A 27,599-nucleotide genomic window follows, 5' to 3' on the forward strand; every position below is an offset into this window, starting at 1 on the left:
TATCTAAATATATATATATATCACCTTGTAAAAAAAAGCTTTCATTTTGGTTCCCAAGAGCCAAAAAAAACTATAGTGACTTAACCCTTACAGTCCACAGTCACACAAAAAACAACAACCAGAAAATGAATTAAATGAATTTCGATATACTATGTGCTAAATATATTTTTTAAATTATTATCACAGCCTGGTGCGTCAGTGATTAGCAGAAACATATTCACTATTATATTTTGTGCAGTTGTCATATCGCTCTGCACACAAAATGCATTTTTCAAAACTAGACTATAAAAATATTACACATTAATATGATTTTCTACTTTCATTTAATTTTGTTTTTTAAACATCAGTCCCAATCATAATCATCAAAGATTCATTCATTTTCAGAATTTTAACCCTCGAATGCCAAGTTGACACTATGTTTTAAGATGAAAAAAAGAAGATTATTTTCAATATAAACACGCTCAGTGTGTGAGTGTAGCTGCTGACAGTCTGGGATATGTCAGTGTGTGAGTGTAGCTGCTGACAGTCTGGGATATGTCAGTGATCAGCAGCTACATTGACTGTGACAGGTCACCTAGTGGAAATAGCATATATTTCCTCCATATGCCAAATATGGTCAAAATGACCTCATCAGGTGGAAAATAGTCAAAATGACAAATTCAGAGTCAAAAGCCCAGAATGACACCCAGAAATAATACAAGTCCTGTTTTTCTGCTCTGATGGCTGTGGGATCAAAAATGTCAGTTTGAATGGGTTTCAATGGAGCATTTTTGGACCTGAACAGTCTGAATGTAACTATTTAGTTTCCACAGTGTATTTTAGACTTATTGTAGGAGCTGAGCTGCAAATTCACTGATTACACTCAAATACACAATCTGGACTACATTTAGGACACATGCATCAACACACACACACAATTATTAAAAAATGAATGAAAAATAGAGGAAAAAAGAAGTCCCTAAAGGGTTAACTTGCAGGTACAAGAAGCAGACAATAGTTTCAATGTTTAGGAAAAACACCATAAAATTTTTAAAAAACAGTTTTTTTATTTTGAATTTTATTGTATTTTTACAGAAGACAAATCAGAAGCTGTTTCACTTTGTTTTTTCATCATTCAGACACACACACACACACACACACACACACACACACACACACAGATCAGTCTCCTGAGGCTTTGACGGTCAGCTGAAGAACACTTTGATGGTGTTGTTGTAGACGGTGTTGGCGAGCTCCAGCGCGTCCTCGTCCCTTGCCGCCGCCATCACCTCTAAAACTTGTCTGAGGAGAAAAACAGTGAAATCTGAACATCAGCTGTTCGCGTTCACGATGGGTTAAAAAAAAACCCAAACTTCACTCACATGATGTGACAGGGCTCGTTTCGGTCCTTCAGACAGTGACCCGCCTCCCACTTCTTCTTTGTGGGAAATGTAGTTTTCACATATTTGGAGCCTGCATGAGTGTTTTTCACGCCACACCACGGAGCATCTGAGAATCAGCATCAGAATTAATGCATGAACCGTTTAACTGTTTCATAACCACGTGAACAACAGTGATGTAATGCAGCAAACATCTATTTTTACAGACTGTTTTTAGCACATTTAATTTTTACTATTTTCACCTGATTTGGCATCTGGAGAAAATAAGCAGCGCTGTCACAATCAGTGTTTCTGCTCATCATTAATAATCCAGACTGTGATAATACTTCATACATACATGTATAATTATACCACCCAGCATGTAGTATACTGAAAATAATTAACTGTTTATGTGTTTGGGTTTTTTTTAATCTAAAAACGTTTCCCAGGCTGTGATCCATGTTGTATATTGAAAATAATTCATTTTTTGTGGGTTTGTTTTTTGTCATCTAAAAACATAGTGGCATGATGAAAAAAAAAACAACGGGCATTTAAAGGGTTAAAATTCTGAAAATAAACTAATCTTTGATATTTATGATTAGGACTGATGTTGGTTAAAAACTAAACTCAATGAATGTATAAAATAATATTAATGTAGAATATCTTTCATAGCTGAAAGGTGCATTTTGTGTGCAGAGGTGTGAACGTGAGTATCTGACACTGCAAAAAAATAACAATGTATTTACAAAAAATCAATATTGCTGCTAATCACTGACATATCTCAGGCTGTGATCTAGAATATTGAAAATAATTCATTGTTGTGTTTTTTTTTCATCTAAAAACAGCACGCTGGGTTTCACAGCTGTGATAGAATTTAGTGAAATTTTGGAGCAATGAATTGAAAAATCAGGAGCATTTTCTAAAATATTATTTATTATTCATTATTATTATTATTATTATTATTATCATTATTATTTTATTTTTACTATTTTATTTATCATATTATTATTCATGATAATAATAAGCCGTCTGTGTCTCACCTGTTTCTATCATGAGTCTCTCGGCGGGGACGGACTTCATGGCTTCGATGTTTGCCTCCGTTTTCAAGGAGCTGGAAAATAAAAATCAAAATTCACAGTTTAAGTTTGTTAAAGCAGCGAAACAGAACTTTATTGTGTTTTCAGCTTCTGCGCACAAAAAGCAGAAAAGTTTCCCAGAATAAAAACTGCATTTTTTATTTGCATTTCAACACATTTTTGAATATTTTTATTTGATGTCGTCTATTTTCATTTATCAGAATCAGAATCACGTTTATTGGCCAAGTTCAACAAATGAGGAACAAGGAATTTTTTCCGGGTTGGCAGTGCTCACAGTACAGGGGAGGGAAATAAGTTAGGGATAAGAAAAAAAGAAAAAAAGACAGACATAGACATGTAATTGTATTTACAAAAGGAAGAGATAGAGAATATATACAAAATGTACAGTATGTAATTCAAAAATTCAAAATCTAATCTATTTTATCTATTTTATATCTGTTTAATCTATTTTAGTCTTTTTACGAATCCTCTCACCATCCGTTGATCCCGATGTAGAGGTCCAGATCAACGAGGGCAGCAGCGTCCTCCGCCGTCCCGTCGAAAGAGTGAACCTGAGAGGAGAGACCACAGACCATCAGCCGGACCAGGTCCGACGTCCACCTGGTTCACCTCAGAGTCACAGCACAGAAAAACGTTTCCGCTCGTTCAAATACGGACAAAATCTCAAAAAAGGATCCGTAACAAAGCAAATACAGAGAACCTGTGAAACAGAAGAACAGGGCGAGGTTTTCATTCGCATCAAGCAGCAAATAACTGAGTTCATGTTTCTTTTTTCGCGCTCTCCTGCGCGTCGCCGTGTACACGCTGAATCGATACGTCGCTCTGCTCTGAGCCGACGGGCAGAGCGACATAACGAGGCTCCGTTAGGTAAAATAAACTCACCGTAATGTTACATTACGTGGACGTTTTTTAATTTATTTTTTATTTGTCTGTCTTATCTGTTTATTAATTTGTGTGTGTTTCTATTTATTTGTGTACTTGTGCATTTATTTATCTGTGTATTTACTGTACTTTACTGTTCATTAATGTATTTATTTATTTGTCTGTTTATTTATTAATTTGTGTATTTATTAATTTATGTGTATTTATCCATCTATCTGCAAATTTTCTGTATTTGTGCATTTATTTATTTATGTGCGTATTTATTTAATTTATTTATTTGTCTGTTTATTAATTTGTGTATTTGTGAGTATTTATTCATTTATGTGTATCTATCCATCTCTCTATCTGTGTATTTTCTGTATCCGTGGATTTATTTATTCATTTATCTGTCTGTCTGTCTGTGTATTTATTAATTTGTGTATTAATGTGTTTTTATTCATTTCTATCCATCTCTCTGTCTTTCTATCTAGTTACAGTTTAAATGTGATCGCTGAAATTCAAATCTTGGTCGTGAAAGAGTGAACGTCTGTCCTCACCACTCCTCCGACACATCGGTCTCTGTTCCTCTTCATGATGTCTGTCGAACACAAACAAACAAACGGTGAGGACTTTGTGTGGAGGGTCGGTCTGATGAAGCCGAGCCGGCTCTGAGCGCTCCAACGTACCGACGAACTCCTGATGGGAGCTCCTGCAGTGGAGGAACATGGGCAGCCGCGTCTCCTCGGCCAGATCGAACTGCCGCTCGAAGTATCTGACACACGGAGAGTTCATCCAAAACAAGAAGAAACCTTCATTTTAAAAGCTCCTGACCAAACTGCTGACAGCTGGACGACGAGGCGCCGCCGCCGCCCGCAGTTAAACTTTAGACGGTCGATAACACGCGGCCGATCGGCGCGGCCGATCAGCGCTGCTTCTAAAATTCAACAGAGACAAAGAAACTCACCTGAGTTGAGTTTCTTTTGGGCAAAATTCCAACCTGTCGAAGTCTGAAACAAAGACAAAAATAACGTTAGTGTCAGAAAATACTTATTGTTACAAAACACAGCAGTCAGAACAGCAGACTTTATATTTCACACTTATAGACATATATAAATATATATATTTATTAGAGGTCGACCGATACTGATTCTTAGCGCTTGATGAGACTGATAACAGATATTTGGTTGAAAATCTTTCTGTCAATATTTAGAATTTGGAATCTAACAAACTCCAACACAAACCTTTTTTTTAACGCCTTCAGCAAATAAATTCAAATTTAATGCAAACCGAAACTTTCAACATCACGTTCCCTGCAACGTTTTTTAGAAAGTTCAGTGAAAATTGAAATAAAAATTTAAATAAATAAAAATATGAGGTTTTACAAAGTTAAGAGTTCTTCCCATTCTGACACTTTCTTTGCACTTTTAAATTAATCAATTTTATCAGCGTTCATTAAAATAAAGTGCAGATACAGATAATCTGCTAAATCCCAAATATCGGCCCCGATAATCTGTCGACCCTTAAATTATTTATGTTTAAACTGAAGTACAAGTACAGCAAAGTAAAAAGTCCGAAGTCATCATTTCTTCTGGATAAAAATGTCCGTGTTTCGTGTGTTTTTGTGACTGGATGACGCGTCAGCGCGACAGACCGAGTCCACACTCGCCGATGGCCACCACCTTCCCTCTGTGAGCGGCTGCCAGCTCCTGCAGCGCCGACAGATACTGCGACTCTCCGCTCTGCTCGAACTCACTGCAGCGGGTCGGATGGCAGCCGACCGTGCTGTAAAACTCATCTGAAATTCAAATTAAATAAAAAGGGAGTTTGTTCAATTTGGAGGCTTAAAACGTCCAACAAAGAAGAAAGTGTCTCATCCCACTCGTGAAAATATCACCAAACAAAAAACTAAACAGTTGTTGCTTTTCTGTTTTCTCGTATTTGTCTCGTTTCTCTGATTCTGCGTGAAAATCTTCGTTACCTCGGCTCTCTGCCAGTTTCACAGCCTCTCTGCTGTCCTCCAGGTTTCCTCCTGTGATCATAAACTGGAACAAACAAACAGGATTTACATTATTATGAGAGAAATTAGAAAATAATATAATATTAATAATAACTTTATTTATATAGCACCTTTGAAAACAGTTGTTTATAACGGCAGGAGCTCAGGGAAGAACAAAAATAGACATCAACAATCGAGCCAAACAGAGGAAGATGAAGGACAGTCAAACGAATACGTTTTTTTAGGAAATACAAAAATAAATGCAATAAAAGACGATAAAAATAATGTACGAGGTAACGTAACAACATGATATCACATCAGTGGGGACAAAAGAAAGATGAATAAGAGATAAATGAAACAAACAGTTAAATGAAAACGTGACAAGATGCTAAGAAAAGGACATCAGACGGACAACAAATCAATAGTCAGAGCAGCTGAATAAATAAAGATTTAAAAAATAAAAACAATCTTAATCTTAATAAATAAATGAGCCAATAAAGGTGAGATAAAAGCCAGTCTGTAAAAGGGAGTTTTAAGAAGAGATTTAAAAGATGTCACTGACTGTGGGCGTGGCCAAACACGACCTAAATCTCGACCTCATGTCGGTGAAAGAGGTTACGTTAGGAGGGTTCATCCTCTGAGGACCACGACACGAAATTTAAACACGGAGGAGCGACTGAAGGATCCCTGAAGAAATAACAGAATAACTGCAGAAAGGACACAAACTCTGAAGGGACGTCTCACCTTCTCCACTCCGCTCCGGACCGCTCGGCCGATGATGTCCTCGAAGTCGTCTGTCAGAGAATCACAGCGTCTCTCAGGTTAACTGCTCACATTTAGACTAAAACTGAACTCTTTACTCTGTTTTATACAAATCTGCGTTCACACTGTAGCAGCCGTTTGTCTGCAAAAATCAAACTAAAATCAATCAAAGGGCTGCTGACGCACCGCGAGCGTGTTGTGTCCGCAGGCTAAAGAAGTCCGTTCATGACTGTTGCGGTTTGTCTTGATTAATTTATCCAAAGAACAAACAAACACAGGAACAAAGAAATGATTTCTTCTTTGTTTACACCGTGAGAGAAGGGGCGGCGTTTTCCGAGGCTACTCTCTGGAAGTGCTTTCAAAAGTTTGAGTTTTCAGGCCCCCAAAACGCTGTTGTCATGAACGAAAAGGCCAAACTGAAACAAAAGTTTAACGCGTAAACAGGCCCTCAGATTAACAGAACAAAAAAAATCCAAACTGAGTGAGCGGCTCACCGTCGTGTTTCTGCTTCCCTCTGTAGAGTCCTCTGAACATGGGATCAGTCAGGTTCACACCGATATCTGCAGAGACACATCACAAGTTATCGATTCTGCAACAAATCTCAAAACCCGACCTGTCACCTGAACAGCAGTCAATAAATACAGTGTCTGCGGCGGACGGCAGCTGTGCCGCAGTGTGAGCTGTCATCAGGAGACGTTAAACTGCTATAAACCCCAAAACAACCCATCTGACGTTTTCTCTGCAGAGCTGCAGAGTACGACGGTACAGAGTACAAGTTGTAATATTATGAAAATAATAGTCGTACTTTTGAGAATGAAGTCGTAATATTATGAAAAAAACATTGTAATATATTGAGGGAAAAATCTGCATATTACGAGAATAAAGTTGGAATTTTACTTTTATGAGAATATATTTGTAATATTATGAGAATAAAACTTATTTTTGCGAATAAAAAATTTAATTTTACCAGAATAAAATCTTTATTTTCTGAGAATAAACTCATAACATCTCAGTTTTGCAAGAATTGTTTTTTACATATTAATCCGTAGTTTTAGAAACGCTACATTATATTATATAACGAAAATAAACAGCACAGGCAGCCTGGCATGGCAACCACTGTCCCTGGTTACCGAGGAAGCTGCCTGTGCTCTCGGCTGATATATTTATTTCCGTAATGTAATATCCACTTTCTGGCAAAATTACAACTTTATTCTTGTGAAATCAGGATTTTTTTTTCTCGTAAAATTACGTATTTACTCCTCTAAATTATGATTTTAAATTTGATTTCTAGTAGAACTGCGGGGTTTTCTCGTAAAATTGCGTCTTTTTTTCTCGTAGAATTATTTCTTTTCTCGAAAAATTACTATTTAATTCTAACAACATTACGACCTGTTTTTCAAGTAAAATGGCGATTTTTTTAATATTAGAACTTTAATCTCGTAAATTACGATTTTTTTTCTCATTAAATTGCGGCTTTATTCTCATAAAATTACGAGTTTATTCTCGTAAAGTTGCGGCTTTTTACTAATAAAATTACGACTTTATTCTCACGGTATTACGAGTTTTTTCTTCACAATATAACGACTTTATTCTCGGAGTCTCCGCAGAGATTTGTTACTGCTGCTGTCATTTCAGCATGCTAACTGACACATGCTAACTGACAGCCTGTTTACAAAAATAAAACAAAACAAAACCATAACAACAAACAGTGGCGCTTAAACTCTCCTCCGCTCTCCGTATGCTGTCATTAATGTAACTGTTGAATAAACGCGTCTTACCGATGAATCTGCACTGAGCCATGGTTGAAATATTTCTAAAAACAGCCACACATGCAGCTCTCATCAATCCCATGATGCTTCACTACCGTAATTACTGTACTATACATAAGGCACATTGCTGAATTACTAGTTTTATCGCTACTTTTCCTTATCTAAACGTATCTAAAAAATAAATTCAAAACACATTGCAGCTAATTTTATGTTAGTAATTTATTATTTGCGATCAATTTCTGACAAAAAGTGGCGAGAAATATTGTTGCGCGTTTATAAATATTTACGGTCATAACGTCCACAAAGACCCATAATGCTCCGCGGCTCTGGCCGAGAAGGTGACAGCGGACGGTGAAAATGGCGACCGCCTTTCTCACCCACCAGCAGAAAGTGATGCGGCTTTACAAGAAGTCTCTGAGACACCTGGAGTCCTGGTGCATCTTCAGGTGAGACGGGCTGCTTGTTTTTGGCTCTGCGGTGATTAAAAGTGAAAAACGGCGAAACAGCCGCTGCTGCGCGCTCCGATGCTAAGCGGCTAAGCTAACAGCTAAGCTAACTGCTAGCCAGGTCACTGATCCTGAAGTCCGACAGTTTATTTACAAACAAAATACAAATCATCAAAGTTATTATCAGAACAAGAAAGTATCCGTCACACCGTCCCGCGCAACGAAAACATTACATTTGTTAAAGATAACTTGGTAATCTAAGAGTTAAACCCCGCGGCAGCTAGCATGAATAATAATAATATTAATATTAATAATAATAAAATAATGTTTATTCATGTTACACTTTTTTAAACACAGTTTATAAAGAGCTTTGACAAACAAGGCGAAGCAGAGGCAACAATAATGTTAATTTAAAAGTAGAATTAAATCAGAGAAACAAAAACAAATACTTTTTAGAGTAAATACTATTAAAATAATATCAGCAGTAAACAGAAATAGTCTAATTAATTAAAGAATTAAACACGATCGAGACAGATAAAATAAAGTCAAAGATACATTTTAAAAAATTAGCAATAATATTACAAAAACTTTATTCTGAAAACAGCCTCATAGATGTGAATTAATATAACAAAAATAATTATAAACGTGTTTAGTATAGTTTGAAGATGAAGACTGTTTATTTGTTGCCTTTAATTAAATTACATATTTATTTTCTCCACTGCACTGTAACTTTATTTATTTACTTCTGTTTGTAATTTGTTTAGCTTGTTTTTCTTTTACATTATGGTGAGCTTTGATTAAATTCGGAGCCGCATTTTAATGTTATTTTACATTGTGACATTATTATTATTATTATCATCACACTTTTATTAACTAACTTCTGCCTGTGTGGATCGCAGGAAAAAGCTTTTTCTCTTATTTCATTTATTTATTTTTGTATGTTTTATTTTGATTTTGTAAATAAAAAACTCTGAATTTCCTTGTTGCTGAAATGTGTTTTGGAAATCAACTTCATTTGCTCAACACTTTAATCACTTTTCTGTAAAAGTTGTTGTTACTATCAAGTAATGAACCGTTTTGTATTAACTCCATTCAGTAAGTGATAATGGTTTTTTGTTGGTTTCTGTCCAAGCTAATTAACACGTCCCTGATAATAGACCGATGATGTGCTTGTCTTACTATTTTTAGGTTTTTTTGGGTAGACTAAATGACTGAAATGAAATAATGGGCAGATAAGTTGATAGTACAAAATAGTAGTTTGTGTTTGCATTTACATACATCATATTTTACACTGTATCTACGTTTTCGTCTTGTTAGACGTCTCACAGATCTGTGCTGTCAGTGGTGTGACTTTTGAGAAACGTACCTGTCGTGTTTTCCCGTCACAGAGACAAATACCGGTTCTACGCCTGCATTCTGCGGGCTCGCTTCGATGAGAACAAGGATGAGAGGGACATGGTGAAGGCCACCAGGCTGCTGAAGGCCGGAGAGGAGGAGTTCTGGGCCAACCAGCATCCTCAGCCCTACATCTTCCCCGACTCTCCTGGAGGGACGTCCTACGAGAGATACGAGTGCTACAAGGTGAGACGGAGCTGCGTGAGCTTTTCTCTCCGACACTACAAAGAAAAATCACGTAAAAGTTTTTTTTTTCATTGGTTTGAGACTTTCTCTGTGAAATATTTTTGTGCAGGACTAAGCAGTGCGTCTAGTATGTCGCAATGAAATTTAATGCAAATTTAACCAATTCATGTTACAAAAAAATCCCAAAACAAAACAAAAAAACAAACCTTAAAACATTGCAACATATGTACACTTTAACTCTCGAAATGTACAAAGTTTAACATTTTAAGAAAAAATGTAACATGCACTGCAGTTTTGAGAAAAGCTGTTGTGAAATCAGGCCTTAAATCCCCCCAGAAGTGTCCAAAATCCTGCAGGGACGGATGTCTGAGGAGCTGTGCTGCCCTCTGCTGCACATTTAATATATAAACCTCCATCACATATTCTGACCAAGTCTGCCCTCAGATGTAATTTTTTAACATAGTTTTAATTAGCAGCGCAATTTTATCTTTGCTTTATCTAGTTATAAAAACTGAAATCATCTCACTTAGAGTCTAAAACATGATGTAAATTTTTAAAAAAAGAACGATGCTGTGAGATGCTGAAAGTCCGGAGCTCTGTTTCGTCCCTGCAGATCCCAGAGTGGGTGCTGGACCACTGGCACCCCTCGGAGAAGGACATGTACCCCGACTACTTTGCCAAGAGAGAGCAGTGGAAGAAACTGAGAGCGCAGAGCTGGGACAAAGAGGTGTGTCCTCACACACACACAAACACACACACACACACACGTCACCGCTTCTCTGTGCTGTGATTTAGACGAGGGTTCGATATTACAGAGCACAGATTCACGTTAAATCAAGCTTCGCCACATGTCCGCGCCTCAGAAACACCATGAAGCATCTCAAAGTCTGGACGCCGGCTGCGGAGCTTCGAAGTCACTCCATCGGTTTCCAGACGCTGACCTCAGATCAGATCAGATCAGATCAGATCAGATCAGAAATACTTTATTGATCCCTGAGGGGAAACTGCCTTTAGTTACAGATGCTCCCATTGAAAAGTCTTAAAAGAAGTAGGAAAGTATAGAATATATCAATAAAATTTAAACATAAGTACTAATATAAAATAAATCTATCTAAACGCAAAAATATAAATATAAATGTACATTTTGTTCCTGTTTCTACAATGTGATGAATGAAACAACAGATTACCAACATTTGAATGTAGAATACTACACATGGATGTACTTATTGCACATCAAAGTCGTTATTGCCGTAAAGTTTTCGGCATCTGGTCTGCTTATCTTTCTTTATCTATTATTTATTTTGACTCGTAGATAGTTTCCTCTTTGAATGCATATTTTAGTGCTTGTGTAAATATTTAGTCTTTGTGTTCTCACTGACGTCGACAGACTGTCGGCCTGTCTGATTATTGGGGCCCATGTTTAGCATTTCGCTGGTTATCTGTATTAGCGTTTATTTTAATGATTGCCTAAAAAATGCCAAAAAAGGAGACATTTTTACTTTGTAAAACTTTAGGGAGTTATTTTTATACATTAATTTTCTTTAAATCCTCAATGAACTTTATAACAAAAGTTGCAGGAAACTTGCTGTATATGATGTTTAAAGTTTCTGTTTTGCTTCAGGCATTTAAACGTTTGTTATTCCAATCCCTAAATATTGACAGAAATATTTTCACATTTATTGTAAATGCAAATCGTTTCCAAATATCGGTTATCGATCTCATTAACGAATAATCAGTATCGGCCCTGATAATTCATAATCTCAATGGGACCAACCTTGTTAAATAACAACAAAATGATTTACAATATTTTATGGCCTTTCTCGCTCCGATGGCGATCTGAAGCAGTTAAATCGCTCTCCTCAAAGTCGCCACGTTTGCTCCTCACCAAAGCTACAAAAACAGTCTTCAGGATGTTAAAACTGTTATTTAAAAGGCAAAAAAGTTGCACAATGTTGATTTAACATGATTAAAGTGAAATAGAAAACCAACATTTCACACATAAAAACATGAATATTAATAATAATGATGATGATGATGATGATGATGATATTAATATAAGTAAATAAATAAATAACTGACCTGACCTGGTTGTGATCTCCTGTCTGGTTCCAGGTGGCCCAGCTGCAGGCCGAGACTCCGGCCGATGGACCCAGGACCGAAGACCTCCCTCCCGCCCGCGTAGAGGGAGACCTCCCCCCTCTGTGGTGGCAGTACGTCACCCGTCCCCGGGAGCGCCCCATGTGAACAGCCTGATGGGAAACTGTCTCCAAAAACAACAGCAGCACCTCGTGTCACATCACCACCTGTCTGCAGAGACGTTCACACCTGAGCGCAGAAAACCGCCTGAATCTCTCCGATCCTTCGGTGATTTTGGGAATTCCTGTACATTTATCAAATTAATACCTGTAACTGTTCCAGTAAATAAATAAACGTATGATGTAAGCTGTGTTTGTGTGTTCTGAAATATTACATCTCAGAAACTGCGAGAAATTAGTAGATTTAGAAAAGTATTTTGTACAGAAGTTCGATAAAACAATTAGATTTTTTTCTGTGGTGGAAACTCGTTTTCTTAACTAACTTTAAGCAGAAAAGTGTGACGAAATGATTTTTAAAAACTGTAATTTTTTGGGTGAAGTATTCCTTTAAATTGTAAGACTCATCCATGTTTTAAGCTTTTTTTTGGACTTCGTGTCTGTGCCTCTCAGCTCTTTGGTTCCTACTGAAGGTTCAAATCTTTAAAAAAACGGATGTCAAATACGAGGTTTTATTTTTATTTCTTTTTAAAAAGCTGGACTCTTTAATAAGCAAAGTTAGCTCGTGCAGGTGGTGATTTGTTGGGGTCTATTTTCAGCTGCGGATTAATACGTGTTTAGTACTCCTGTAGGTATTTACGGCGGCAGTAGACTGTTCTGTTACTATGGCGACAGGCGTGGCCTGAAGTTGCGTGGTCGTATCATCATGGTGACGGCCTTCAGAGAGTAGAAGTCCGACTCTTTCCAGGAGAACCAGACGATGCCGTCCGGGCCGAGCAGGTTCTGAGCTCGCAGCGAGTAGCGCCCGCCCTGGTGGATGAACATTTCACATGGTTACACGACAGGAAGTGCTCTGCTCTGCGTCCGTGTGTGAACGGTCCAGCTGCAGACAGTCGTACCTTGTAGTAGACGCCGTTGAGGTTGGCGTGGAAACACTGGTGGAACCACCAGCCGGCGTGGCTGATCTCGGCGCAGATGTTTCCAGTGTCCGGCGTGCTGAAGCCGCGCTGGTCGTGGTACCAACCGAACGAATCCTCCACCGTCCCGCTGAAACCAGACACGTGGAGGCGGAACCGGTTTTCCTCGTTCTCGATCCTGCAGGAGAAGAACCCCGTCAGCAGCAACGCCGTCGAAATATTAAATATTATATAATTATTTTTTTTAACCCATATCAGTCCAAATCATAAATATCACATTTAAATTAATTTAAGGAATTTTAACACCTGTCCAAATATTAAATATTATATAATTATTTTTTTTAAATCAACATCAGTCCAAAATATAAATATAACATTTAAATAAATTTTTCAGAATTTTAACCCTTTAAATGCCAGGGTTTTTTTACATGATGTGACTATGTTTTTTTATTATTTTTTTTTCTAAAGCACCAACAGTCAAGCCGGCACATCGTTGCGATGTTGATGTATCACGTATAGACAGATACACGTGTGTCTTTTTTACGGCTCAAGATTGATTTTTTTTGGGAGGTCAAAAATGGCTCGTGATAGTTCACCCTTTTCAAAGTATAAAAATGTATAAGTGTAACTCTGCTGAGGTGACACGGGGAAATGAAGCACCAAAAAACCTCCATTTTTCTCACCAAGAGTCACAAAAACTGCTTAACCCTTCATTTCCCACTTTAATATCACGGCTCATATCGTTCTGGGCACAAAATGCACTTTTCAAAAATCAAGATTTAAAATCTTTTATACATTATTATTTTCTACTGTCATTGTTTTTTTAACCAGCATCAGTCCCAATCATGGATATTCAGAATATTCAGAATTTTAAAGTGTGGTGAAACACGTGTGCTGGCGTGACTGGGCCGATACGTGCGTCTCTCGTGATTGATTAGGGAAGTCGAATCAGTCCGCTCGCCTAACAGTCCCCTCCCTGTCCTCCACACGTGTCTCTCACGGCGTCCTCTGAGCGTCACTGTCCCTCCGTCTGTACCTGAAGGTGTGGTAGAGGGCGTGTCTGTGGGCGTGGCTCCAGTCCTGCAGCTCGATGCGGAGGCTGTAGTGTCCCTGGTTGGACAGCAGGTGGAGCTGTTGGTTGCCCAGCCAGTGCTCTCCTCGCAGCTCGCCGAAACCGTCGCGGTACTCCGACCAGCCGCGGTTAAAACTCACCGAACCGTCACGCCGCCGCTGAAACACCGTCCAGCCCCCGCCTGGAGCACACACACAAAAATGTCAAATTTTATTACAGGTGTAAAAATACACACAAAGGTACACATACACACACGCACGCGCGCACACACACACACACACACACACACACTGAAGACACGTGTGAATATAACACGTCTCACAGCGTGCAGTAAACAGAATGTGTCTCACCCTCCGTCTCCATGTCACAGTAGACGGGCAGGGTGGCGCCGGGCGACAGGACGATGGTGTAAACGCCAGAATGACGAACACCGTTGTGATACAGAGACGCACAGTCGGATGGACAGAAAGACAGAAGGTGCTTTCCTTCTGAGGGACAGAGACAGAGAGAGAGACAGAGACAGAGACAGAGAGAGACAGAGACAGAGACAGGGACAGAGACAGAGACAGAGACAGAGAGAGACAGAGACAGGGACAGAGACAGAGACAGAGAGAGACAGAGACAGAGACAGAGACAGGGACAGAGACAGAGACAGAGACAGAGACAGAGTGAGGGACAGAGACAGGGACTTTTTCTAAAAGGACACCACTTATTACAGCCAGAAAATGTTAAAAAAAAGAAATTATCATTGGATTTCCTGCAGTCTTTGAACACCTCATTTTATCACGCAGGAGTGAGACAGATTTCAAGGACTTTTCCAAAAGGTCCAGGGTATATTTAGTTTTCCAAAAACTTTCCAGGCTTGAAAATTCTATTCGAAAATTCAATGACTTTTCCAGAATTTTCACGCGTACCCTGGAAACGGTGAAATCCTCTCAGTGTTTTTGTTTTCGTACCTGGTGGCAGCGTGTCTCTCATGCCGAGCAGCGGCGTGCTCCTGATCACGGTGATGGTGCAGCCCGTGTTGCGGCTCACGTGCTGCGCGGAGGCGGTCAGGTTACGCAGCTGCGCCTGCATCTCGTACAGCAGCGCCGCGTGCACGTGGAGCAGCGTGTCGGCCTCGGCGTGACGCAGCTCCAGAGAACGCACCCGCTGCTCAAAGGTCGAGTTTAAACCGACTCTGTCTTCACCCTGAGGGACGGACAGAGAGAGGACAGAGAGAGGACAGAGAGAGGACAGAGAGAGGACAGGAGACACGTTAATCAGTCTGAGGTAACGCGCTGCTGAAAACAAGCAGTTAAATTCAGACGATCTCAAGATTACACACACGGAAAATACAGCATCTGAGGACAGATGTATATTATTTTTTCTCGTGCTTCGCTCAGACGCCTTTCACAAACATTTAACTCTTAATAAACCTGAGAATTTATTCATTTTATATTTTATTTTATGTTATATATATTCTATTAAGTTTTATAATTTATTTGATTTATTTATTCATTTTAATAAAACAATGGGGGAAAGGCAGTTTGTCGTTTGTTCTTCATGTTTTAAAGAAATCAAGACAATTTGCTCCGTCTTTAAACAAAGTGATGCATCAGAAAAGATAAAGTAGTGAACATATTCTACATATAGTGCACACTAAATATATTGATTGTTTCAGATTGGACATTTTTTTAGGAGGCGAAAATAAAAACCTGGTTCATTATCGTTTTTTTGTGGTTTTCGACCTTCAAACATGAGGAAAAAGGCAACGAGCACTTTGGCAAGAAATATAGAAGAATAAAACAGAATAAATTAGTAAAAGTTGACCTCAAAATTAGCTAAAGGGGAATTATTAAAAATGATCAAAAAACTTGGTAAATATGTCCAGGAAACTATATTTATAATTCCTATAATCATATATTGACATCATGTTGCAGATGTTTTTTTTAATTTAGCACTTTATGTCCCCGAGACAAACCAGACCGGAGAAATACTCCGACTACAAGACCTGCAGCTGATCCTGTTAGTGTTCAGGGTTAAGGAGGACTTAGTGGGTGTGAAGACAGAGAGATAAAGACGGACAGAGATAAAGACGCACAGAGATAAAGACGGACAGAGATAAAGACGGACGGAGTGAGAGTGTGATGTTGTGTTTTAGCCGCCTGAATAATCTTCATCTTATTATCTCATGAAATAAAAACTTCATTTAATAAAAGGTAACGTCATCACTGCTGGTGTTCGTTTGCAGCGTTGCTTTAATGTTTCTGTTCAAAGTTCATGTGAAAATATTTCACAAAAACGTTACGTCAGCTGTGTCCGGAGCCTCCGCCTGTCCGGCGAAATGATGATTAAAAACGAATAATTTAGTCTGTGAGCGGATATCGCTACTGTGCAGACTCCGGCTCCGAATGACATCACTAGAGCAAGATGGCAACGCCCATATTTCGGGTATTTTAACCTCACCTCAGTGGGACCGACGTCCGTCTTTATGCACAAAGACAAACGTCAGTAACGTGGCGTGCAGCGGCGTACCTGCACCTCCAGGGCCTTGACTCGATGGCGGTGGTTCCTGAGCTCCTCCTGCAGCTCCGACATCGTCTCCCTCAGCTCCTCCAGCTGCTCCTTCCTGTTCTGGTTTTCGTGGAGCCACATCGAAATGTCGTCTGTGCAGCGGAACATATCTGGGCAGCGCTGCTGCGACGTTCCCACCAGCACCGGAGGAAGCGTCGCCGTCAGCCGACACTGGCCGCCAGACGTCAGCTGGCTGCTGTACTCGCCGCACCGAGGCGACGAGGAAACAGCGGTCCGTTTGCTGCTGTTGCTGACCGCGGGGTTTCTGCTGCGGATCAGCGGCGGGGCGTCCGGGTGCAGGTCGGCGTGCGTTTCCAGGATTGGGGACGGAGGATGCCAATCGGCGTCCTCATAGTCGTCCTTGTTTATGTCCCAGTTTGTCTCAGTGTTTGTGTCCGGCTCTTCTCCGTCTGTGTGGATGTTCATGTCCAGGATGTCCCCGTTTGATTCAGTGAGGCGGACGTCCTCATCGTGTCCGACGTCGGGCCGTTCATCAGAGGCCGTCGAGACACCGGCGAGTAAAACAAAGGTCAGTAAAACAGATCGCCACTTCATCCTGAACGTCTGATAAGTCGACTGTTGCTGGTGTTTCAAATCAGTTTTTATCGAGTGAAGTCATCGGCAGACTCAGTTTGAACGGTCAGGTCGACGCCGGACGTCGTCGCAGAGAGACGGCGTCCAAACGGCGTCCAGACTTCACCCGGACTCAGGGTGAGGAAGAACCGTCGGAAACAAACTCCAGGTGAAGTTCGAGTTTTTGTCCACGAATTCTGCTGAACTCTGGTCTGAAAACAACGCAGTCAACAAGAGAAAACATCAGAAATGATCCTTCAACACGAACTTCACACCGAAGTTCGAACACACGTTCCTACCTGTCGCTCTGCGTGTCCCGCAGCCGAATCCACGGCAACGGAAGAGTGTGTGTGTGTGTGTGTGTGTGTGTGTGTGTGTGTGTGTGTGAGAGAGACATCTTATCCCGATAATCCTCTGCAGGATTGGCAGCCTCTCACCTGTAGGGTAATAGATTACATATGATGGGATTAGAGTAATGTGACTACAGTAACTGATGTAACAGAGACAGAGCAGATAACAACGTAACTTTAAGAGTTTTTTAACGGAAATGTTTTCAGCAGCATCCCTTAACCCTTTAGAGCCCGCTTTAATATTACACACTACAAAAAAACAAATATATACAATACTATTATTGTCTGCTTTCACTGAGTACATTTTTTAACCATCATCAGTCCTAATCAAAAATATCAAACGTTCATTAATTTTCAGAATTTTAACCCTTTAAATGCTGGGTTTTTGTCGTGATGTCGTGAAATGCTATACAGACTCGGAGTCAGCACCAGTGAAAATGAGGGTCTCCCTCCTGAGTTTATATGAAGCATAAATAAAATAAAATAAAAAATAATAGAAAACTTTGGTGTACTCAACAATTCTGAGTTTGCTTTTCTGGCAAACAGACGATTCAGAAACGTTAATTTTACATACGTTTACATCATTATTTGAAATTTTGGCCAAATTTAACATGAACACGCGGCACTCTTAATCTGCTGCGATGTCCTGTAACGAGGGAAAATGTTGAGCAGAGCGAGTCATCGGTTTGTCGTCTGACTCGTGTGTCACGGTGCCATTTGCTCTTCATGCTCTTCCTGAGCAGAGCAGAGACGGTGCGCGTCTCTAATGGCTCGAATGGAGATTCAAGGCTGCAGGAGTCTTCTAATGGGTTTATATTTACCTGCCTGCCTCTAAAGCTGCTCACTTTGGTCCATTAGAAAACAGAAAAAAACGAGGCCGTCGAGTCTTTGGCAAAGACTATAAAACAACAACAACAACATTCAACTATGTGACTAAAATTAATGTGTTCGGTTTGTCGGTTTGAGGACGATGAGTCTCTGTGGGCAAAGGCCAGGACTTTCTCTTCTGAGCGCTGCTCATTTTGGCTAATATCGATAAATAATGTGTCTCATATAAATGCAGATACATTTTTTAAAAAGATGATAAAAAGCTAAATTGTTGTCAGATGATAGTTGAGGGGTTTTCTCCACGGACCGTTCACCTGCCGCTCAAACGTGATTGGTCAACACGACGCAGACTACAACCTTCTGTCTACAGTAGTGATACTCAACTTATGGCCCGCGGACCAAATCTGGCCCCCACACCATTTCCTAATTCACTATAAAAATAAAGTGATTGACAGTGGGAACAGTTTTTGTCCTTTTAGTCTCCAGAAGGTTTCAAAGTGAATAAAACAGCATCAAAATAGAGCTTGTTGTTAAAAACAAGAGCCAGACCCCCAACAGAGGACACAGCTGAGACACTGATGCCCTAAAATCATAGAAAATGTCCTACAATTCAAAAACCACCCTTAGGTCCTCACAATGTCAAAATATCTGAGTAACGTCCGAAAATCTGAGGAAATGTTGTAAAATCTTAGTAAATGTCACATAATCTAAAAAACATCCTTAAGTTCTAGAAACGTCCTAAAATCCAAGAAACGTCCTAAACTTTAGAAATGTCCTCAAATCCTAGACAGGTCCTATAATGTTTGAAATGCTCTCAAGTCTTAGAAATGTCCTAAAGTCTACTTTGAAAACTATTCTAATTATGTAACTAATTTTAAATATGAAATTCTGATAATTATGAATATAGTTTTCTTTTTACCCTATGTATTTTCTGGAGCTTTTCAAAAAGAATTTTCAAAATCTACTAATTTCTTGCAATTTGTGGATCCTTTCTTGCTCACTGCCTTTTTTTCTTGTGTTTTTTGAAAGAAATCGCAACATTTTACTCATTTCAAAGGCTGAAATACTTGTGAAAGACACCTAAAAACAAGAAAAGCGATGTCGCTCCAGGTTTCAAAGGGTTAAAGAGAGGCTGCTCGTTATCACGGAGCTTTAAAATATGAAGTCCTCATCAGTCTGTCCCCCCGTTAATCAAACCTGTCCCTTCAGCTTCATCAGTCGGTGGACAGAAGCTGCAGCAGGTGAGTCTGGGTGTAACCGTAGACTCTGACCCGCAGGTTTGAACCCGCCCTCCTCGCCTCTGACCACATGTCGGGTTGGTGTTAATCCGCCTGATTGGTCGGCTGACATTTAACACGCAGCTGCAGCCGCACGGTGCTGAACAGAGATTTTCATGCTGCGTTTCTTTCTGTTGTGTTGAACGATTTTTTAATTAATTTTTTTATCCTCGAGTCTTCAGTTTGACATAATAAAAACATCACGAAGGAAAAAGCTCATCTTCATCTGCTGACGCACACACACGGAAAAAGACTTAACAAAACAAAAGGAGTATAAATATTAACTCCTTGGGGCCCGCTTTAATATCACACATGCTCGTATTCGGTGCTGAAAATGTACTTTTCAAAATCACGCTTTAAAAACGTTTATGCATTACTGTGACTTTTGATTAATATCAAATGGTTTTTGTCATGATGCCACTATGTTTTTAGAAGAAAAAGGACCGAAAATATGACTTTTAACCAATATACTACATGCTAAGATTATATATATTTTATTTTATTCAGCCTGGGATACGACAATGATTAGCAGCAACACTGATTTTTATACTTTTTTTTTTTTTGCGGTGTCAAACAATCATAATCATATGGCTGTGCACACAAGTTTCCAAATCAAGCTTTAAAAATATTATACACTGATGCTTTCTTTACTTTCTTTTATTTTTCAACATCAGTCCTAATCATGAATATCAAACATTCATTAATTTTCAGAAATCTGACCCTTTAAATGCCAGTTTCTTGTCATTATGTCACTCTGTTTTTAGTTGAAAAAGAACAAAAATATGCATTATTTTCAATATACTACATGCTAAGTAGAATATTATTTTTTGATGATCACAGACTGGGATATGTCAGCGATCAGCAGCAGCATCGATTTTTACATATTATTTTTGTGCAGTGTCACACTCACTCATCATGCTCTGCACACAATCTGTGCTTTTCAAAATCAGGCAATAAAAAACATTATACATCTAATTATTTTCTACTTTTTACTGATGTGATTTTTTAAACCAACATCAGTCCTAATCATAAATATCAAATATTCAATCATTTCCAGGTTTGATGCCGCGATGATTTTAGATGAAAAAAAAAAAGAATTAATTTATATGGATTTTGTTTCCTCTGTGTAGACTTGTAGAAAATCCAAGATTAAACATAAATACACAATGAAAATGTATGAACACAGCCAGAATTATCAAAAAATGAAGAATGAAAAACTGTAAAACGCACCAAACAGTCCTTAAGGGGTTAAATACTGATGGAGCGAGTGGGGAAACCCGAAAAAAATTAAAAATTTGACATGATGATGAAATGTTATTACAATTCTTCCTCTGGGAACGATAACATCCATACAAACAGTACGAAAGTCTTTTCAATAAGTGTTTCGATATTTGGGTCCGGACCAAAGTGACGAGTCGACCGAAGGCGTCACGAGAGATTTTCAGAATTTTATTCACTTTTAAGCTTCTTTGTGTTTTTTTCTTTGTGTGTCTTTAAAACGAGGAGCGCAGAAGCAGTTTTCGGTGATGATGGTGACGATGATGATGATGATGATGGTGTGTGTGTGTGTGTGTGTGTGTGTGTGTGTGTGTGTGTGTGTGTGTGTGTGTGTGAGGAACAGGTGGATGATGTTTCATCGATTGTCTCTTTTCATTCCACAGTTTGTGTTTAGATTTCAGGTAATGACGTTATCATCCGTGTGTGTGTGTGTGTGTGTGTGTGTGTGTGTGTGTGTGTGTGGTGTGTGTGTGTGTGTGTGTCCTTGGCTGACAGGATATAAAGCCGGGTGGTCGGCTGGAGGGACAGAAGTGGAGGAGATCAACAGTCATCTGTCCAACCACCGAACCACGAAAAAACAGCAGAGCGAGAGAGGACGGCGTAGTGAGTATTTTCACTACCTGCTTATATAGAATTATTTATTTACAATTTGTGTTTTTAAAAAGCATTTTCATCATCGAAATTAAATTAAAGAGCTGTGTTTTTAGTGTTCCATTAGGGGAAAAAAAAGGTCAAATAACAAAACTTTTTTTAAATAATGCTAATTTTTATGAAATAAAAATAAATTTAAGAAGTAACATGTTTTAAAAAGTCAAACTTTAATTATAAATAGATAGCTATGTTAAAAGAAATAAGAAAAATCCAAATAAAGTAAAAAAATACAATAAATTATAAATCTAAAATAATAAAGGGTTTTAAGATTAGAGGACAACATAATTTTGACATTATTTAAGTCTCTTTTTGCTCTCGTTTTCTTTGAGTACATTTTTTTTCTGTGATTGTGCAAAATTATTCATTTTGATAATGACAAATATTAATTGACTATTTTAATATTTTTTGTATCATTGTATTATTTCTACATGCATAATATATTACCGTGCAAATTGTTTTTAATGATAACCAACGTGTGAACTTAATATCAAAAATGTTTTATTTTTTGATCATAAAATAAAATTTCTGGTGATTAAAAAGCAAATGAAAAATGACTTAATGACACTTAAATTTGTTACATTTCTTCAGTATTATTTTTATTTTTGTTTGAATTGTTTATTTACACCAGTTTCTTATTTTAAAAATGTTGATTTTATTCAGTGTTTGTGCTGTAAATGTGTTCTTGCTGTGAGTTTGTTATATAAATAAAGTTTACTGTTGTTAAAATATGTTTTAATTAGTAGTTGTAGATCTATCAGTAGATTTTGTTTTTAGTTAAATTTGGATGATTTATTTTTATACATTTATACATTTTAAAATCGTTATTTGGAAATATTAATTAAAGTCAAACTGATGTCCGTTGGATGAATTTAATCTGGATGAACGTGTGGTGACGAGAGGCTTTTATTTTGTCATTTCTACGGCAGGTCACAGTGATATAAAAGCTGTATGTGTCGCTGCGTCTGATTGGCTGACAGGGGAATGTGTCCTGCGTGGCTTTTGGTGGCGGTGGCGGTGGTGGGCGTGGCCGGAGGAGCTGTCAGTCAGTGCTGGGAACATCCGAGCTGTCAGGAGGTCAACTCTGAGAGCAGCATGATGGTAACACACGCACACACGCACGCACGCACACACACACACACACACACACACACACACACACTCTCTTTATACACTTTAGTTTTTAGGGTTTGAGGTTTGATATTGATCCAGTGTTCAGGCGCCCAGGGGCCACTCAAAGCAGCCCCGCATGTTTCTAAGATTTTAGGACGTTTCTCAGATTTTAGGATGTTTCAAGGACTTCAGGACATTTTGGGATTCAATGAAATGTTTCGGGTTTTAGGACATTTTTAGGATTTAGGACACTTCCAGCGTTTTTAAGACATTTTAAAGATTTCAGAACGTTTCTAAGAATTTGGGACATTTCTAGAAATTTTACAATGTTTCTAAGATTTTAGGACATTTCTAGGATTTCCTGATGTTTCTGGGATTCTGGGATATTTACTCAGTTTTTTGATTTTCTGTCGGGGTTGTCGGAGATCCTCCACTGGCACTTTTTTTGATTAACAAACTCTACTTGATGCTGTTTTATGGACACTATAAGCACAAAAACAATTCCCGGTGTGAATCCCTGTATTTTTTTTAGTGAATTAGAAAATGGTTGGGGGGGGCACTCGGCACCCTGCAGGGGGCCAGATTTGGCCCTCGGGCTGTAAGTCGGGTATCATTGGTCTAAAATGTCCTCAGTTTGTTGCCTTACATCTTTTTCGGTCTCCCGTCTGTTGACTTATCGTCTGAGTAAAACGTCTCCGTCGTCTCCTGCAGGAGTGTATCCAGCTCTGTCGCGCCGACCTCACCGCAGAGACGCCCGTCATACCAGGCGACGCCCACCTCCAACCTCCTCCTCCGTCAGATCTCGACTCCCTGCCTCCTCTTCCTCTTCTATCCTCCTCCTCCTCCTCTCCTCAGGCCAAGCGCTCCTACTCCATGGAGCATTTCCGCTGGGGGAAACCTGTCGGGCGAAAGCGCCGCCCCGTCAAAGTCTACACCTCCAACGGCGTGGAGGAGGAGTCGGCCGAGCTTTTCCCCGGAGAGATGAGGAGGCGGGAGCTCGCGAGCAAGATGATAGCAGCAGAGGAGGAGGAGAAGGCGCAGGAGGTGGCAGAGGAGGAGCAGCTCCCCAATGACGTCCACGAGAAGAAAGACGGCACGTACAAGATGAAGCATTTCCGCTGGGGCGGCCCGCCGGCCAGCAAACGCTACGGCGGCTTCATGAAGAGCTGGGACGAGCGCAGCCAGAGGCCGCTGCTCACGCTCTTCAAAAACGTCATCAACAAAGACGGACAGCAGGAGGGGGAGCAGTGAGGGAGGAGGAGTGAGGGGGAGGAGGAGCAGACGGATCGGCCAGCGAGTCCTCCAAAATAAACATAAAAAATGTTTGTCACTGATTTTAAAAACGACCCTTTCGAGTGTTTTCCTGACTCCGGTATCAGAAGGTAACTCCGCCTCCTAAAAATTACTTTTATATGAATCCTGCTAATCTGTTTTTCCATCCATCACCAACGCTTATTCTCATAGTCGATTTATCTTCCTCGTATCGTCTCGATTGTTTAGTCCGTTAAATGTCAGACAATGGCGAAACGCGTCCAACGCGTGTTTCCAAGAGTCCAAGTTAACGTTGTCAACTGTCTTATTTTGTTCAACCGATTTTTTGGGGTATTTTTGCTCAAATTAAAGGCAAAAAATGAACCTATTACCAAAATAAAAGCTGATTCGACCGTCAGGGCTGATATTTGGGGATCAGAGTGCAGGACGCTGACAGCAGAGGGCTGAGGGGAGGATCGTAGTTTAGTTTGAATTGTAATAAACGTGTCCTCACTGTTGACTCTTTCAGTATTAAACCAAAACAGTGACTCTTCCAAAAAATTTAAGGCCTGAAACTAATTTTCTCAACCAGCTTCTTCCTGTGACGGAGTCTTTTTTTTGAGCGTCACTGGATTTTAAATGGGCGGGAAATGAAAAACACGCCCGCACAGCGTCAGCGCTGAGATTAGCTTTTAGGTGTTAAACTTTAAATAAATGACACGTAAACTTTGATTATTGCTTCGTAGAAAAGAAATGACGAGGAAATACTTCTGTTCACGCATACGTGCGTGAACAGAAAAGAAATCGTCAGTAAAAGTTTTGCTGGAAAATTACGTATAAACAAATTTCTACATAATTTTAAATAAAACTTGATCGGGCATCCCTTTGAATTAAAAAAAGTACTATATAAATGTAATTTCTTGGATAAGGTGTTACAGCAGGAAGAAACTTTTTATCGTCTTTAACCCTTTAATGTTTTCTGCTCTGCCATTTTGGCTGTTCAGGTTTATTTTGGTTGATATTGAGATTTAATGTTACGATAAAATGTTTACTGTCAGAAGGAGACATGATTATTTTTTTATTGATTATTCTTTAATGATCATTTAAAGCTCCGTTCTTCTGCCCGTCTGTAACTCCACCCGGAAATGAGAGAAAGAGAAGGATGAACAGAAAAAGAGAGAAAATGTTTTATATGTTGATTCATGTAAATAACTGTTAATAAACATAAAGTTATTTGCAAGCAAAATACCTGAAATGTGATTTTTTTTTGCTGTCTATCTATTAGAGGTTTAAGTAAATATTGAAAAATATCACAAACATTGATCATTGTTTTAAATCTATTACCTAAAGAAGCCTGCGAGCACGCCTATTTGTTTTTCTCTGTTTTTAAAATAATCAAATCTTTGCTTAGATTATACAAAAAGTATCAAAGGTAAAACATTTTAAGTAGATGGTGGTGTGTTCTTAATATTGAGTTTTATATTATTTAGTTTTCTTCTAATTACATTTTAGGGCTTGAAATTCAACTTTTTGGATGAGACAGAGGCCATGAGGCCATGCAACAGTCTGTTTCTGAGCCTTTAAATTTAGTCAAATCAAACAAACAAAGCATAAAGAAAGAAAAAAGGACAATTTAACTAATATTGCATTGCTAGGCAACAGCCTGGATCTACGTTTACTTCCTGTCAGCTGACATCATTCACTCACACAGGAAACAGGAAGGCAGCAGTTTGATACTCACCACCTCCCTGAGGAGCCGTGGACTGGACACACTGGGTGATGAACTGGTGACGTAAACCACAGACGCATAACCGTAGACGCCGCAGCGACCGTGTTGGCAGGTCTGCCCTGTAAACAAATACAAGTAGACGTAAAACTGGAGCATTTATGTTTACACAAAAAAAAGAAAGAAAATGAATTATAGAGCCTTATTTTATTGTATACAATAACGTTTCATGGTGGAAAAAATTTAACCTGCAGTAGGCTACTATATAAATATATAAATGTGCACAATATATTGTGCAACTCAGTTTTCCATATTTTCTTTGATATCTTGCGAGGACTACGTGCTGTTATTGTTATTAAACTTGGTTTTATGAGATAAGGCTAATGTTAGTTTTGTAAAAGTGAAGATAAATAACTCAGAGATTCATTTATCCAACGACACTGATCAATATCGACAATAGATTTAATTTATTCAAATATTTAAAAACAGATTTTAACTCATGGGAACCTGGGCAAAGAAACAATTGTATTTATTACGAAACAAGTGCATCAATGGTTAAATGAAGGGTGTGCAATATTGACCAAAAAACAAACAAAAGATATGTTGCACTTTGGTTAGTTTTTCTCCAACAATCAAAATAACAACATCAATAATAATAATAATGATAATTTATGACAGCTTGAGATATATTGAATTCCAAACGTTGAAAAGCAGTGAAATCATGTGAAATAACCTCTCAGCTGTGAAATGCTAATTCCTGCTGCTTAGTTTTTGTGTTTCTTTAATTTGAACATCCAAAAACAAGAAAGTCTGCGGTCCGACACACGATGGCGGATCTGAGCCTGGCTGCAGCGTCAGACGGCGCGGTGACGACGTGACGTCAGGTGAAGCCAGCGACTGTCTCCGCTCATTTAGCTAACAAACACAAGCTCCTCTAAATCACTCTAACTGTCCAAAACTCTTTGAACAAGCTTTAAATCAGCTTAAAACATCAACACAGTAAAAGAAAAGAAAAAAAACCACAACAGACGCAGCTAACAATGCTAACATCGCTAACGAGCTAATGCGCTAATAGCGATTAGCATACACATTTTACCGCATTGTACGTTACTGAAACCGGACAAAATGAGCACACTGAAGTACTTCAACTTACCTTTTGCTAAACTTCATATCCGCTAACGACTTTATTCTCCAAAAACTGTAGAAATGTCCGCTCCGTCGCTCCTTTCGTCTACGCAGCTCATAAAGTTGACTTTCATCTGATAGCAAAACGTCCCGCCTCCTTCTGCCTTGCTCTGCCTCTGATTGGCTACATCCCGCCCCCAGGATGATTTAATTGGATAGTCAGCTCGTTGACATCCAATCAAAATAAAGAAATGTCAAACTAGCTGGTGAGATCACGTTTGTACTAAAATATGTTGATAAATTCGCCAATTTTCATTATATTTCTATTACAAACATGACCACTTTATATGGAACAATAAAAACAAGCAATATAAAAAATAGGACTATCTTCTGTCACACAAGCTTCAGTAGTGGGATATGGACAGTTAATAAAAATATTTACTTATTAACCTACAAAGAAAAAAAAATGCAAAATAAATCTAAAACCTGAAAATATATTATTTTTAATGCTACACCAGAAAGTGTCCATATACTCCTACTGAACTCTGCTGCAGTAGATCTGTTAATTTTAAAGATTGTGTAAAAAAAAAATATATTGGTGGAATTAAAGTTTATTTTAAAAGATATTTTGGGTCATCTTTATTTGATGAAGACATGGGAAATATGTGATAAATGTATAAATAACATGCTTAAGGAAGAATTTCTGAAGGTATTACATAGAATTTTCCTGTAACACTTTTTGGAAAGATTCAAGCTGAATATA

The 27,599-nt window shown here is 38.8% G+C and overlaps 4 protein-coding genes across 7 annotated transcripts; 2 read left to right on the forward strand and 2 right to left on the reverse strand.

Moving 5' to 3' along the window:
- Positions 1-1,026: 1,026 nt before the first annotated feature.
- Positions 1,027-9,797, reverse strand: tatdn1 (TatD DNase domain containing 1). 3 transcript variants are annotated; one of them, XM_088090849.1, is made up of 12 exons: positions 9,656-9,797; positions 6,569-6,634; positions 6,057-6,106; positions 5,295-5,358; positions 4,968-5,111; positions 4,281-4,323; positions 4,003-4,088; positions 3,874-3,914; positions 2,930-3,006; positions 2,399-2,469; positions 1,362-1,488; positions 1,027-1,281 (listed from the first exon to the last, which is right to left on the reverse strand). In XM_088090849.1, the coding sequence occupies exons 2-12, from the start codon at positions 6,606-6,608 to the stop codon at positions 1,185-1,187; spliced, it is 840 nt and encodes a 279-aa protein (XP_087946975.1). In that variant the 5' UTR covers positions 6,609-6,634; positions 9,656-9,797; the 3' UTR covers positions 1,027-1,184. The 3 variants fall into 3 exon arrangements, with proteins under 3 accessions (XP_087946975.1, XP_087946973.1, XP_087946974.1); XM_088090847.1 differs by lacking the exon at positions 9,656-9,797 and adding an exon at positions 7,853-7,979; XM_088090848.1 differs by lacking the exons at positions 6,057-6,106; positions 6,569-6,634; positions 9,656-9,797 and adding an exon at positions 5,444-6,022.
- Positions 8,132-12,312, forward strand: ndufb9 (NADH:ubiquinone oxidoreductase subunit B9). Its single transcript, XM_088090856.1, has 4 exons — positions 8,132-8,289; positions 9,678-9,870; positions 10,484-10,597; positions 11,983-12,312. Exons 1-4 carry the CDS (start codon positions 8,201-8,203, stop codon positions 12,112-12,114), a joined length of 528 nt encoding a protein of 175 aa, XP_087946982.1. The 5' UTR covers positions 8,132-8,200; the 3' UTR covers positions 12,115-12,312.
- On the reverse strand, positions 12,055-27,018 carry LOC121939021 (angiopoietin-4-like). 2 transcript variants are annotated; one of them, XM_088090833.1, is made up of 9 exons: positions 26,865-27,018; positions 25,727-25,833; positions 17,540-17,677; positions 16,629-17,452; positions 15,068-15,302; positions 14,462-14,596; positions 14,076-14,292; positions 13,022-13,217; positions 12,055-12,932 (listed from the first exon to the last, which is right to left on the reverse strand). In XM_088090833.1, the coding sequence occupies exons 4-9, from the start codon at positions 17,220-17,222 to the stop codon at positions 12,786-12,788; spliced, it is 1,524 nt and encodes a 507-aa protein (XP_087946959.1). In that variant the 5' UTR covers positions 17,223-17,452; positions 17,540-17,677; positions 25,727-25,833; positions 26,865-27,018; the 3' UTR covers positions 12,055-12,785. The 2 variants fall into 2 exon arrangements, with proteins under 2 accessions (XP_087946959.1, XP_087946958.1); XM_088090832.1 differs by having other exon boundaries at positions 14,462-14,599; positions 26,865-27,017.
- Positions 21,284-25,702, forward strand: LOC121964515 (pro-opiomelanocortin). The gene is made up of 3 exons (XM_088090854.1): positions 21,284-21,576; positions 22,551-22,722; positions 23,446-25,702. The coding sequence occupies exons 2-3, from the start codon at positions 22,606-22,608 to the stop codon at positions 23,983-23,985; spliced, it is 657 nt and encodes a 218-aa protein (XP_087946980.1). The 5' UTR covers positions 21,284-21,576; positions 22,551-22,605; the 3' UTR covers positions 23,986-25,702.
- Positions 27,019-27,599: the final 581 nt, after the last annotated feature.

The sequence above is a fragment of the Plectropomus leopardus genome, chromosome 17 (assembly GCF_026936395.1).
Source record: "Plectropomus leopardus strain MGB_pleo_1.0 chromosome 17, ASM2693639v1, whole genome shotgun sequence".
NCBI lineage: Eukaryota > Metazoa > Chordata > Actinopteri > Perciformes > Serranidae > Plectropomus > Plectropomus leopardus.